We start from the raw sequence: 14583 nt of genomic DNA, 5'->3' as shown, positions 1-14583 counted from the left end.
TTAAAGCTAAATTTTGTAACTTTTAATCTTTTTTTTTTTTTTACATATTTGTTGAAACTGTCACCATGTTGTGAAAGTATAATAACCAATCAGAGCCAGGAGGCGGGACTTAGTGCTGTCAATCACCCCATTCTCTTTCTCTTTATGATGACAGATTAACAGTTTTCCTGTAAATGGAAGTTATCTGCCATTACCGCATTTATCAGCGACTACATGAGGTGATTGACAGCACTAAGCCCCTCCTCCTGGCTCTAATTGGTTGTTTTTCAGGCTGCAATAGCAGCTCAAAGAGGAGATTGATGTTATCTGTATGAGACAGATTATTTGTCTCATAAACTAAGACATGGAGACAGTTTTGACAAAAATGCAAAAAACATATTTTATAAAAAGCTACATGCTGCAGTTTTAACTAACATATGGATATGAATATTTTAATCGTTTTCAAAGATAAGAGAAACAAGAAATTAGAACACTTTGATTTTCATACAAAGAGCATTTTGTTGGCATTTATTACAGTATAAAATATAACTAATTAATTCACAGGATTGAAGAACAGAAAAATTAACAAAACCCCCAGCTGCACATTTTAGTGTTTATATTCTTTTATTTTTGTTCAGTTCCAACCAACCAACTCAAAACAGCGATAAAAGAAAATAAAGTGTTTAACATTTTTTCATACTGATGTAATTTGGCACGATACAAATAAAGATGATTTGACTTGACTGACATATTTAAGCACAGAACTGTTGTCTAAAATTTCACTTTTTGTAAATAGTTATGATGGGACACAGCAAATTCTTTCCCAATAAATCTCCATGTGTTAAAATCTCTTTTTCAGTTATTCTTATTTTCAAAGATTTTTTGGCATTAGTGACCTTTTATTGAACATTAATTTGGCAGGAAATAAAATGGCGAGCGACTGGAAATGGTGTGAAACCAGGAGTCCAGCTCTGACCGGCTCAGGGCGCACCGGCGACCAACTGATGCACAACACCTATCATTATAGAGTTCTTCTTCTCTCCTCTGCTAACGTCGATAAAGTCTTAGAATCAGCCAGAAATTAATGGCTTCAGTTCAAACCAAGTCAACAGAGCTGTGCATTTCATTTACCTTCAGGTAAAAGTTGAATATTTTGGGGGTTTTAGTAAAATCTGCCGTACTGTGGCTGAACTGTGACTGCTTCTGTTACAGTGCTGATTATCACTCAGAGCTCTGCCGCCCTCTTGTGGTTAATATGCTAAGTTCTCACGTTTCTCTCTACTCTGCATCAACTCTAAAACCTCCACAAATTACACACAAAATCCCATTAATCACCCGCTTGAACAATCTGAGCTCTGCCTTACTGTTAGAACATTAGCAGCACCAGAACCTCTGATCGGGTCCAAACTAAAACTTTTGATCAGGCTCTAATTTTATTCTTTATGAAAACAAAGACTGAATCCTGGCAGGATTTAAATTTTCCCAGGAAGTGGAACAAAAATTGGTTACCGTCGCTTTAAAATCTTAATTGTGTTAATGTAATAGCACAGGCAGAGCTAGATTGGCTTCCTCAGTTTCAGCAACCGTTGCATTTTAAAAAATTACAGATGAATATTTTCAGTTTTTCTTCAAAATATTTCTTTAACAAATAATAAAACATGAGTGAATTAGCAGAAACATCTTCTAGTGATTTTCTTACTTCTATATTAAAATCTGTCATTTTCTGTTCAGAAGTTCCACTCTGGCTAAAAACTGAGGTGAACTAAATTTATATCAGTTTTTTTTCTGGTCATAAAAAACATTCTTTACTCAAACACATCTGCAGGTAACTGTAAAGTTCAGCATTTTCTCATTGAACTCACCAAAGTAAACCAGACACAAATCAGGAAGCCCATGATTGGGTTGCATCACACCTGTTTTGGAAATCTGGGTGTGTTTAATGTAACAATTATGTTGAAATGTTAAATTTGACCTTAGATTAATTCTCCTTAGCCCAAAATATCCATAAACCAACACACTCCACTCTCCATCTTGTGCTGACAAGGCAATGAGTATCTATAATTCTTTTTAAATATTTTTAAAATTTGGACAAAAATCAAAACAATCACAAAAAGTGCTAGTTTGTCTCATGATGTAACCGTTCCTTAAATGCCTAAGGTAACACCTGACCTTGCAAATACCAGGTGGCAAACATCTGAATCACAAAAAAAAGGTTTTGTTGCAGTTAGAATGGACCACAACGTCCAGAATGTTAAATTGCACATATTTTCAGGAAATCTTGGGAATATTCATAAATATGGTCAGATGTAAAAACCCAAGTACATTGTTTTAAAAAACCCAGTATGTGCTGCAGCTGCAAAGCCCCTTTGAGCTCGCAGGCTGTCAAACCTGCAGCTGCAATACCAGGTTTCATGTTGGCTCAGCATCTAATGAAATGTTGAAGGAACAAAGTATGAATATGCATACTTTGTATATTCATACAATGTCATACAGACATTGACACAACACAAACACTTAAATTATTAGTAGGAAAATGGGTTTTAGAAACAACTTTGCAGTCTTTGAAGTGTTCCACATTAAGATGTCTTAATATTCACATGTGAACAGTTTCCGCTCCTGTGTGAATCTTCATGTGGCTTTTTAAATTTGACTTGCTGTTAAATTTTTTCCCACAAACATCACAACTAAATGGTTTGTCTCCTGTGTGAATTCTCATGTGGATTTTTAAATAAGATTTTTGTCGAAATGTTTTCCCACAAAAATCACAACCAAAAGGTTTCTCTCCTGTGTGGATTCTCATGTGAATGTTCAAACAGGGTTTTCGTCTAAATCTTTGTCCACAAAGCTCACACGCAAATAGTTTTTCTCCTGTGTGGATTTTCATGTGATTATTGGAATCTGATTTATCACTAAATCTCTTTCCACAAATATCACAACTAAATGGTTTCTCTCCCGTGTGGACCCTCATGTGACTCTTGAAATGCGATTTATCTCTAAAGCTTTTTCCACAGACGTCACAACCAAATGGTTTTTCTCCTGTGTGGATTCTCATGTGCTTTTTTAAATGTGCTCTTTCGTTGCATCTTTGTCCACAAACATCACATCTGAAAGGTTGTTCTCCAGTGTGGATTCTCATGTGACTCTCTAGAACTGACTTGCGACTAAATCTTTTTCCACATGTTTGACAACAAAATGGGTTTTCACCTGTATGGATTCTCCTGTGGATATTCACAGCTGACTTGTGGCTAAATCTTTTCCCACAAAGATCACAGTTAAAAGGTTTCTCTCGTGTGTGGATTCTCATGTGTCTGTCTAAAATACACTTTCGACTAAATCGCTCTCCACAAACATGACAACCAAATGGTTTGTCTCCCGTATGGTTTCCCATGTGAATGTTTAACACTGATTTATCACCAAATCGTTGTCCACAGATCTCACAGCAAAATGGTTTTTCTCCAGTGTGGACTCTCATGTGTCTTTTTAGATGTGATCTTTGGTTAAATCTTTGTTCACAAACATCACAGCTAAATGGTTTGTCTCCAGTGTGAATCCTCATGTGAGTGTTTAGAACCGATTTCTCACCAAATCTTTGTCCACAGAAGTCACAGCTGAATGGTTTCTCTCCTGTGTGGATTCTCATGTGACAATCTAAACTAGACTTCCAACTAAAGGTCTGTCCACAGAGATGACACCCAAACGGTTTCTCCCCTGTGTGGAATCTCATGTGTCTGTTCAAGTTGGATTTTTGTATAAATCTTTGACCACAAAGTTCACAACTAAATGGTTTCTCCCCTGTATGGATTCTCACGTGTATTTTTAGAAGATTTTCCCTCAGGAAGCTCTTGCCACATTCATTACAGCTAAAACATTTCAGATCCATTTGGGATTCCCTTGTTGATTTCAAATTCTTCTTCATTGTATATTTTTTGTTAAACAAACACCTTAAAGAAAAGTTTTCCAGCTGAGAATCAGGACCGTTCAAATTTCCCTCATTATCCTCACTGACATCCGTATCTGAAGAGCTTCTATCTGCATTACAATCCAGGTTCCTCCAGTCTTCTTCCTCAGTTTCTAACTTCCCCAGGTCAACTGAATAGCTGACTGGAAGATCTGTGTCCCCCGTTTGCTGTGAGGAAACAGGTTTTTCTTCCTCGTCTTCCTCAGTCTTCCTGATGACTGTGGTTACTGGAAACCAGCTGGCATCAGTCTCCTCCTTCATACTGGGCCAGGGTTCCTCCTGCTCCTCCTTTATCTGGAGCGACTCTGGATCCGGCAAGTCCACAGCAGGACTCCGTCCTTCAGGAAGCGCTTCCTTAACCAGCAGCATCTGCTGAAAGTCTGCAGGTAACAGTGGAAGATCATAATCTGCTATACAGAAAAATGCATAAATAAAATTATGGCTCTATGATCATAAAATGTTTTCTGAAATATGGGGAAGTTAATAGTGTTTTTCTGAAGAGTCACATTAGTTTTCTTGTTGAGAGAAATTTATTTTTGAAGGAACAGGGTTAAAATGGCTCTTTGGTTTGTAAAGATGGCTGACCCAGTCTTCCAATTCAGTTGGAATCAGCTTCAGGCCGACAGGATCAAATGGCATCCAAACTGTGAAACAGGCATTTAGTGTAGAAAGACTGTAAAAAGAAGAGGCTGTTGAAGGAACGTCTGCAGCACAGCTTCCTAACCGTTGCAGCAATTACTAAATTAAGTCATATTATTTAATGACGTATATGGATACTGAGTTATCTAACAGCTGCAGCCATAGTTGTTGCATGATGTTAGGAAATTGTATTATTATTGGTAAAAGCCTAAAAAACAAAGATTCACTGCAATCATATAATTCTGGCCAGCAGCCAAACCTTTTGCACCTTATTCTGACAAGAACCAATCAACCAATCACAGGCGTCAAGAATGTTAAGTTGTGTGGGATTTTTTGTACCCAAAAATGTAGAACCAAAACTTAAAAAGCTTTTATCTCATTTCTCTGTGACAAGAAAAGCCATTGGTTTGCTAATTAATTCGGCTTTGATTGCAAAGAAATGTTAGTTTCAATTAGGATGCAAATGTGACCTCAGACCACTTTTATTACCCATCGCAGTACAATTGACCAGTAATCAGCACAGAAAGCAGAGACAGTTTCAGACCTGGCAGTTACTGGGTCTGAATGCCTGAAATCTGTTTTCCTAACATGTTTATTTCCCTTCAACAGCCTGCAAACAGTGTTAGAAAACACACACAATGAGGGGCTTATTGAAATGATCTGCACTGAATGCAGACAGGATTGATTTGAAACAGAATTTTAATTTGACAACAGAAATCTATTCGTTTCTCTTCTTTTTACAGTCTTTCTACACTAAATGCCTGTTTCACAGTTTGGATGCCATTTGCTCCTGTCGGCCTGAAGCTGATTCCAACTGAATTGGAAGACTGTTATTCTTTTTTTTAATTATTGCTTTCTCCAGGGGTCAGCCATCTTTACAAACCAAAGAGTCACCTATTCGTAATCTATCAGGATTATAACAAAGTTAGGCGCAGATACCTATACTTTAGAAAAATATGTGGTTTCAACCAGTTAATCTGGTAATACAGATTACCGCATGCTAGCTGGCTAGGCTACAAACAGAATCACTGGTTCAGTTTATGTTCTTAATGAACTAAATAAATCCTTCATATGCCTTAAATTAACTGTAACCAATCCTTCATATATTTGAGATGAGACTTTAAATATACAAACCGAGTCTCTGCAGCTGATCTTCGGGGTTGGAAACAGCCTCCATTTCGTGTTTCTGTTTTAATTCATGTCTCTGTTCCAGTTGGGCTTCAGTTCGTTTCACTTCTGACCGGAAGTCACAAACTTTCCATCTTCCTGTGTCGTTTTCTCTCCCTGCTCCGGTTCGGAAACAAAAAAACCCAAAAACACGAACCACGGCGCTTCCACAGCCGCTGTGGTGTTGATGGAGTTTGTCCAGTAAACATTTTCTTCTTCTGTTGGTTTATACCGAACGAAGCGTCACCGCCACCTACTGGTCCGCGGCGAGCATGACTGGAAACACGTCGGTCCACAAACCTGTTTCTCTGAGCAAAATATCTTAATATAGTTATCCATGTATTGGTTAGTTTAAGTCATTTATTCTGGAATTCTTATATTACAAGGACATTTTGGAACAAATGTAATAACTATAATTTGTAATGTTGATTCTGGATTTTCACTGATATGAGCTTTTCTTTTTTTTATGGAAAGAATACAAACACTGACAGAAGACTGGCATTGATCTCATTACTATGTTCAGCTACACCCCTGTCATACTTTATTATATTGTGTTGTGTTCCTCACTTCATTTGTATTTGTAGGTTTTCTCAATAGCAAAAAAAAGGTTACTCTTAGCTAATAAAAAAATAGCTGACTTTTTCACAGCTAACCATTTAGAGTAATGGCTAAATTCACTCTTTCCTGTTATTTACTGTTAAAAAGCAGAGGAAGGTTTAGTTACATTTATGTCAGTGACATTTTATAAGAGATACTTAGAAGGTTTTTTGCACATTTTAGTAAAAAACACCAACTTGAATAAATCTAGTCTATTCTACCATTTCTAATTAATCTGCTAGTGAATAAACATTTGAAAAAGTATTTAGGTCACACACTTTTAAAATGAGATCTCTAATGTGTACACCGCTTTCACTGTTCTAATATTTTTAAACTGTAGATATTTTGCTGGAAGTACTTTGTATCAATTTTACACAAATTATTTTAAGTATTGAGTTTGTGAAATAGAAAGACTTTTTTCCCCACCAACAGTTGAACTAAAGTAAACCACACTAAAGGTCTAGTTATAATTATAGACACCTGCTGTTTTACCGTACTATATTTACCAATTACATCTAAAAAATTATGTAATATTTGGAAAAATTGTCAGTCATTTAAAATAACTGAATGTGGACACAATTTCATAATTTTTACAAAGTAAATCAGATGTTATGATCAGTCAGTTCAAACATTTCCTGGCTACTTTCTGGACCCAAATCCCACATCTGTCAATGAGTGAGCAGAAAAAGTTTTATTCCCAAGTTGCTGCATGTTTATATGTACCAGAAAAGAAGAAGACATGGCTTAAAAAAATAATAAATAAAATAAAAATATTCATAGTATTGATTGATTCCCAGCAGAGTAACTGGTCACCATAATGTGTCGTAATAATAGTGACACACCAATGGTGCCAATGGACACCGCAGCCTCAAACATCGGAGGAAATTCCTTTGAGAACATCAGAGCTGCTGTTTGATCACTCAGTTCTCCATCGGTAAGATTTTTGCTTTATCCTCTGTGATGTAGAGAGGAAACATTCTGTCAGTGAAGGTGTGTGTGTGTGTGTGTGTGTGCGCGTGCGTGCGTGTGTGTGTTAGTATCCAGTCCAGATTCACTCTGATCCTCTGGAGTTTCTTCCAGATGAATATCTTCCTCTGGACAGACTAACACACCAAGTGCCCAGTATTCACCGTCTCCAGAGACACTGAAGAGACTCCAGTTAGTCTCTTCAGTGTCAGACTAACTGGAGATGATCTGTGTTTTAAACAGATCATCTCCAGTTTCCTGTTTAAAACACAGAGTTTAAATCTGACCAATAAGGTTTCATTTGCAGTTTGAGTTCTTCATGTTGAGGACATCAGAGCTGATGTTTGCTCACTGAGATCTTCATCGGTAGAATTTTGAGAGGATCTTCAGTGTTGAAGAAAGGAAACATCCTGTCAGTGAAGGTGTGTGTGAAGGTGTGTATGTGTGTGTTAGTGTCCAGATCAGAGAACGACAGCTTTCCTCCGTCCCAGTCCAGATTCACTCTGATCCTCTGGAGTTTCTTCTGGACTGAGAGAAATATGAGAGGAGCAGGTGGAGACCATGCTGAATATTTATCTTTATAGAACTGCATAACCAACAATCCAGACTCTACCTTCCCCTTCCACTGGACAGACTCAGCTAACACACCAAGTTCCCAGTCTTCACTGTCTCCAACATCAACGTCCCAGCTGTGGTTCCCTGAGTTAAAACCCTCAGAGCTCAGAACAGACCAAGCGTAACCAAACCTCTCTGGATTATCAGGAAGCTGCTGTTCATCTCCTAAAGTCAAACCGGTCAGATCATCAGACAGCAGGAGTTTTGGATTCGCCGTGTTTGGGTCCAGAACCAGAGGAGTGTAGGTCACCATGTTCTTCATGTTGCTCCAGATGTTGAAGGCCAGGTTGCCCAGATGTTTGGCCTGGTCTATCAGAGCTCCTGAGGGCAGCTGTGGATCCTCCAGCAGGGGGCAGCGCTGGACTCTTTCCACTGCAGCCTTGTAGTTGTGCAGGAATGAGACGTCTTCAGCTCTCAGCTCCTCCTCTGTGGCTCTGACTGTGTCTGAAAGAGCTGCTATCTCTCTGATCAGAGCCTCCATCTTCTCCTTCATCATCCCTCTCTTCTGCTCCTCTTCCTCCCTCAGTGCAGCCAGCCTGGCCTCCTCTTCCTCTGCTAGAAACTGATGAAGCTTCTTAAACTGCTCAACAATCTGCCTCTCTGTGTGTCGGGCCTGGACCTTCCTGTGTTCTGCTGTCTGATCAAACTCCTCTTTAACTTTCTTCTTCAGCTCCAGTTTCTTCTTCAAAGGTTTCAGAGTTTCCTGAAGTTTCTTCTTGTGTTGCTGAGCAGCTTCATCGATGGGTCTGAATCTGTGGTTGGTGTGTTTTTCTGAATCTCTGCAAATGAGACAAACTGGCTGCTGATGGTCCAGACAGAAGAGTTTGAGTTTCTCAGAGTGCAGACAGCAGAGACTCTCTGAAGCATTTTGGATTTTTTGCTGTAAGAATGATTCACAGAGTCTCTTCAGAGTCAGACTAACTGGAGGATCTTCTCTGTCAGATCTTTTCCTACAAACAGGACATGAACGTCCAGGTCTTGCTCTCCAGGAGTTCTTCAGACATTCCTTACAGAAACTGTGACTGCATGACAGAACAACCGGGTCAACAAAGATGTCCTGGCAGACTGGACAGCAGAGATCCTCCTCTGATCTGGAAGCCATTTTGTCTCTGAGTGAAGCTGAAATGGCAGCAGAGAATATAATTAAACAATGATCAAACTTGTTATGATTCTACCATCCTTCCTGACCACTCACATCTTCTGGGTCTAATCTGCTCTGCATCCCCACAACCAAACATGGTGAAGCAGCATTCAGCTTCTATGTACCACAAATCTGGAACATACATCCAGAAAACTGCAAAACAACCGAAAGAGTGTTTTGCCGAACAGACCTAAACAGGTTTGGCTTCTAAATACTAAAAATCCCACTTGTTTAGAGTTTTTTTTTCACAATAACTGTCTGGAACATTGAAAAAAACAAATAATACCAGATAACTTTATTTCAGTGTTTTTATGAGTCCTGGGTATTTATAAGATGGGCTCCTTCCGTCCAGCTCCAACGTTGCCGTGAAAGACTTAGAATGTCACTGACTAATTCCTGGAGGAAACATTTAGCAAAATCTTAGATAACGAGTCTAACATTTCGTTGCTACATGGAGAGAAAGGCATCGACGAGGACAGCTAAAAGGGGTCCTTTATCAGCAACATCTGCAGCTGATAAAGCTACATTTCTGTTAGCTACTAGCTAACAGAAATTATCCACCGGGTTACATTGAATGGGTTCTTCCGTAACGCAGGAAATCAGATTCTGGTTCTTTACTCACTTGAACCTAAAGTCCTGATCCGTCTTCAGTCTGCGAACCTCTCCGTTATTCCAGATCTTCTGAGTATCTTTGGAAAATCTCCAGCTTCCTTCTTCTTTCTGTTTATTGGTGATAACTTGGCGCATTACTGCCACCACCTGGTATGGAGTGTGGACAACAGCGTCACTTCAGCTTTAGATCCTAAGAAATGTGTCAGTTTACGAGAACATGGCCTGACAACTTTTACTGTTTGGGTTAAACCAAAGTAAACGGAATGAAACTGGTTTCAGTCTTCACTTTTCAGACAGGATAGAAATGTTTAATAGGATATTATAGATCTGCGTGTGCTTCCTCTTTACTTTCAATGTTATTTTCTGCTTTATTTATTACATAATTTTTCACTAGTTAAATCAGATGTTATCAGCACTTGAGTTGTCTTTTTACCTTTATTTATTTAAATCTACTTTCTTGTTTCCTCTCTCCAGCTCTGTTTAGGACAGCAGTACCTCACACAGACCACGCCCAATTCACACATCTGTCAATGACTGATCAGAAAAAGTTTTATTCCTCTATTTAGTACATAGATATGTATGAATTATTCTTCTATACAGTACTGTTACAGAAGAAGAAGACAAGGCTGAAGAAATGCAAATATTCATAGTATTGACTAGAGAAGTTGGTCACTATTAAGTGTCAATCAGAGGGACAATCTGGTGGAAGAAACTGTCTTTGTGACGCCACCCAGAAGCTAAAAGTCTAAGGAGCTTGTGTCCAGCATGTGTGGGGTCTGCAGAGATGTTGACGTCAGACACGTACAAAGACTGGGTGAAGGAATGGTCAGGTTGATTGGTCGTTGCAGGATTTCTGCCATGGCTGTTGTTCCTGGCAAAAAGTAAGATGTTCTGGATGGAAACACGCTCCACCTGAGCTCCCAAAGGGTTTACTGTAACTAACCATCTCCTCCATCCAAAACCAGCAAAATGTGTCCTTTATCTCTTCATCTACATTCTTAGTGTCTTCCCGTTTACATATCTCTGGTCCATGTTCAGTCAGACATTGAACGGCACACAAAGCAACTGCTGGATCTGAATCACAGTTTTCCCATCGCCACCCTCAGTTTGACTGGCTAGAAGAGCCGTCTGGTGGTTGGGACTGAAAGCTGCGCCTCAGTTATATCAAGAGAAATGTTTGCTAAAGCAAATTCACATACACTTTATTAATCCCAAAAGGAAATGAAATGTTGTTGTAGATCGTTAATTCAGGTTCTTCCAAGAGTTACTGAGGATGGTGAAGGCTGTTGGTAGGAAAGCTCTTGTAGCAGTCTGTGTTACAGCGAATGAGAAGAAGTCTCTGACTGAAGATCCTGTTTTCTCATCCTGCAGAGGATGGTCAGGGTTGTCCATATTTCTGGGTGAACCAGACATTTCTGTCTAATGGTTACGGTACGGCAGACATCCAGGACGGTGCCAGAGTGCCATCAGCTCCGTATTTCTCCATGTCACCTCAGTCCGGTACATGCAGGCTGTTCATCACAGCAATGAGTGGATGGCTCAGAGTTTCTTCAAAATGTTCTCAGAGGCATCTGACATATTGAGTTCTCCGTTTAATCAAACCTGGATGAATGTATTTTAGATGTTTACCCTTGGATTTCTTGCCAACCATTTTGAAATGTTTTCTGGATGACGGTATGAGACAAACTGATCCTGCAGAGTCAGTGCCAGTCTAAGCTTCACATCATCCACTTTATGTCACATTCAGTTTCTGGCTTACGAAGCAGATCTGAAGCTGAGCTGAAAACAACCAGATGATCAGTCAGATCACCTCCAGTTTCCTGTCTAAAACCAGAGTTTAAATCTCATCAAGGTTTAACTTGGACAGAGATGCTGTTTTTTCACTGAGATCTCCATGGATAGGATTTTGACGTTGGCAGAGACAAAACATGGAAACATCTTGTCAGTGAAGGTGTGTGTGAAGGTGTGTATGTGTGTGTTAGTATCCAGATCAGAGAACGACAGCTTTCCTCCGTCCCAGTCCAGATTCACTCTGATCCTCTGGAGTTTCTTCTGGACTGGTAGATCTGAGAGAGGAGCTGCTGTAATCCGTGCTGAATATTTACCTCTATAGAACTGTATGACCCAAAATCCAGACTGTATCTTCCCCTTCCTCTGGGCAGACTCTACTAACACACCCAGCAACCAATACTGACTGTCTCCAACATCGACATCCCAGCTGTGGTTCCCTGAGTTAAAGCCCTCAGAGCTGAGGACGGACCACTCTGGTCCAAACCTCTCTGGATTATCAGGAAGCTGCTGTTTCTCTCCAAACGTCCCACTGGTCAAATCGTCAGACAGGAAGAGTCTTGACCCAGCCGTGTTTGGGTCCAGAACCAGAGGAGTGTAGGTCACCATGTTCTTCATGTTGCTCCAGATGTTGAAGGCCAGGTTGCCCAGATGTTTGGCCTGGTCTATCAGAGCTCCTGAGGGCAGCTGTGGATCCTCCAGCAGGGGGCAGCGCTGGACTCTTTCCACTGCAGCCTTGTAGTTGTGCAGGAATGAGACGTCTGCAGCTCTCAGCTCCTCCTCTGTGGCTCTGACTGTGTCTGAAAGAGCTGCTATCTCTCTGCTCAGAGCCTCCATCTTCTCCTTCATCATCCCTCTCTTCTGCTTCTCTTCCTCCCTCAGTGCAGCCAGCCTGGCCTCCTCTTCCTCTGCTAGAAACTGATGAAGCTTCTTAAACTGCTCAACAATCTGCCTCTCTGTGTGTCGGGCCTGGACCTTCCTGTGTTCTGCTGTCTGATCAAACTCCTCTTTAACTTTCTTCTTCAACTCCAGTTTCTTCTTCAAAGGTTTCAGAGTTTCCTGAAGTTTCTTCTTGTGTTGCTGAGCAGCTTCATCGATGGGCCTGAATCTGTGGTTTGTGTGTTTTTCTGAATCTCTGCAAATGAGACAAACTGGCTGCTGATGGTCCAGACAGAAGAGTTTGAGTTTCTCAGAGTGCAGACAGCAGAGACTCTCTGAAGCATTTTGGAATTTTTGCTGTAAGAATGATTCACAGAGTCTCTTCAGAGTCAGACTAACTGGAGGATCTTCTCTGTCAGATCTTTTCCTACAAACAGGACATGAACGTCCAGGTCTTGCTCTCCAGGAGTTCTTCAGACATTCCTTACAGAAACTGTGACTGCATGACAGAACAACCGGGTCAACAAAGATGTCCTGGCAGACTGGACAGCAGAGATCCTCCTCTGATCTGGAAGCCATTTTGTCTCTGAGTGAAGCTGAAACAGCAGCAGAGAAAATGTTTAAGGAGGAGGCTTGGTTCCTCTGCAAAAACTTAGCATAATATAGAAAATGTGTCTTTTCTTACTCTGTAAAGTCAGTTATCACTCTGAACAACTAAGGTTTTTAAGAAAATGGCTAATTTAATTAATCCTTCATTCATTTGGACAAACAGCTGCATTTTATTAGAAAAATGTATGTAGTAAAATTTTGATAGGAGGACAGATCAAATATGATTGATTTTGATCCAGTGACTCAAGCTGAAGTGGTTGCAAATGTCATTAAAACAAAATATGTAAATCTCTGGTATAATTTTCCTAGTAAGATTCTTTTTTTTTTTAATTATTGGGTTGTAAAATAAAATACATTTATTCTTAAGCAATATTTTTCACCATTCAGTCCCAATGTGGAACAACAGATGGCTATTGATAAAACAAAATAATTATTTTACAAATATTTGTATGAGAAATCCATTTAACTTTAAGATCTGGTCTTCCAACAAGGGCTGAACAGTCAAATTATAGTTATTCTTGGTCATTTTTTATTCACAAATGCCCTTCTTTAAAAAAAAAAAAAGTAATAATAAAAATCCCCCACATTTTAAAATTTTTGAAGTGACCAAAATGTATTTGAAGGAAGTGCATGAATGTTGTAATAACACAAAAACTCAATCTTCATAGCGATATGTTAATAGTTTAATTTAACACTTTAATCTTTTCTGCTTTTTTTCTCACACTATTTTGTTGGCGTAGTATTTTCAGTCTCAATTATTTGTATTTATTCTTTTTTTCCATGTCAAAATCCACTTTGTTGTTCTGATCTGGGGCTTTTCATACAGGTTTTAAAATATTTCATATAGATTTAAGGAAAATATTTGTTTTCCTTATTTTATCTTTTAAGATAATTTGTCTAAAATGTCAGCTGATAAAATCTGTTTTTATATCTACGGCCAACAAAAATAACTGAACAAATAAAATGTAAATAAAACCCACTGTCGTTTTTGTTAGTAAAAACAAATGAACAAAAAAGATGAAAAACCAAAAACCTGCTGTTAGCAACCAGGTCAGTTTAGCTTCGCTTGTATCTCCGAGTTAAAACTCGATCAAAACTTCAGCAAACAAACTCAACCGTCCAGAGAAACAGCAGGACGAGCTGGAGGTTAAAAAACTAAAGCAGAGCCGCTCAGTTGTATTCAGACTACAACTTATAATCTTCACTAAAAGCTATAATAGCAGCCGGACAACGGCAAAACTTTTAACAACAAACGTTCATAAATAAAGGCTACAAACCTCGACGCTCCTTCACCGCCAGTTTTTCTTTTTGTTGATGTTTTATTGGCGGTTGGCAAAAATCTAAACACGCCGTGTATCTTGTGCTTCTTCTTCTTCTTTTTAAATTTTTCTTCTTCTTCTTCTTTTTATTTTTATGGCGGTTGGCAAACAACTTATAGGTGCTTTACCGCCACCTTCCGGATTGGAGTATGGATCAGACGTTTACCTATTGTAATCTCCCCATAATGCCCAGTTCTTCTTAGAAAACAAACAATACTGCTAAAATCTACATCCCCAGATGATCTCTGAAACAATTCCCTAATATCTCATTTATTTTTATTCCCACTTAAATCTCTAAGTAACACCTCTCTTTC

At 39.2% G+C, this 14583-nt stretch overlaps 3 protein-coding genes across 3 annotated transcripts; all 3 read right to left on the bottom strand.

The window, feature by feature from the left end:
- Positions 1–197: 197 nt before the first annotated feature.
- Positions 198–5985, bottom strand: LOC106699732 (gastrula zinc finger protein XlCGF57.1-like). The gene is made up of 2 exons (XM_023330078.1): positions 5711–5985; positions 198–4317 (listed from the first exon to the last, which is right to left on the bottom strand). Exons 1-2 carry the CDS (start codon positions 5751–5753, stop codon positions 2573–2575), a joined length of 1788 nt encoding a protein of 595 aa, XP_023185846.1. The 5' UTR covers positions 5754–5985; the 3' UTR covers positions 198–2572.
- A 964-nt stretch (positions 5986–6949) lies between these two features.
- LOC102220077 (nuclear factor 7, brain-like) lies at positions 6950–9773 on the bottom strand. The gene is made up of 2 exons (XM_023330080.1): positions 9685–9773; positions 6950–9040 (listed from the first exon to the last, which is right to left on the bottom strand). Exon 2 carries the CDS (start codon positions 9021–9023, stop codon positions 7638–7640), a length of 1386 nt encoding a protein of 461 aa, XP_023185848.1. The 5' UTR covers positions 9024–9040; positions 9685–9773; the 3' UTR covers positions 6950–7637.
- A 448-nt stretch (positions 9774–10221) lies between these two features.
- On the bottom strand, positions 10222–14334 carry LOC111607903 (nuclear factor 7, brain-like). The gene is made up of 2 exons (XM_023330079.1): positions 14228–14334; positions 10222–12937 (listed from the first exon to the last, which is right to left on the bottom strand). The coding sequence occupies exon 2, from the start codon at positions 12918–12920 to the stop codon at positions 11529–11531; it is 1392 nt and encodes a 463-aa protein (XP_023185847.1). The 5' UTR covers positions 12921–12937; positions 14228–14334; the 3' UTR covers positions 10222–11528.
- Positions 14335–14583: the final 249 nt, after the last annotated feature.

Source organism: Xiphophorus maculatus, unplaced genomic scaffold (assembly GCF_002775205.1).
Source record: "Xiphophorus maculatus strain JP 163 A unplaced genomic scaffold, X_maculatus-5.0-male Unplaced_Scaffold_BN000175F, whole genome shotgun sequence".
Lineage (NCBI taxonomy): Eukaryota > Metazoa > Chordata > Actinopteri > Cyprinodontiformes > Poeciliidae > Xiphophorus > Xiphophorus maculatus.
The sequence above is the reverse complement of the archived record's forward strand: the minus strand, read 5'-3'. Positions and strand labels throughout refer to the sequence as shown.

Bases quoted from the DNA above. Each gene is read 5' to 3' on its own strand.
- LOC106699732 (XM_023330078.1), bottom strand. From the start codon at position 5,753: ATGGAGGCTGTTTCCAACCCCGAAGATCAGCTGCAGAGACTCG. The intron at 4,318-5,710 runs GTTTGTATATTT...TGTTACCTGCAG, and splicing joins AGATCAGCTGCAGAGACTCG to ACTTTCAGCAGATGCTGCTG.
- LOC102220077 (XM_023330080.1), bottom strand. From the start codon at position 9,023: ATGGCTTCCAGATCAGAGGAGGATCTCTGCTGTCCAGTCTGCCAGGAC.
- LOC111607903 (XM_023330079.1), bottom strand. From the start codon at position 12,920: ATGGCTTCCAGATCAGAGGAGGATCTCTGCTGTCCAGTCTGCCAGGAC.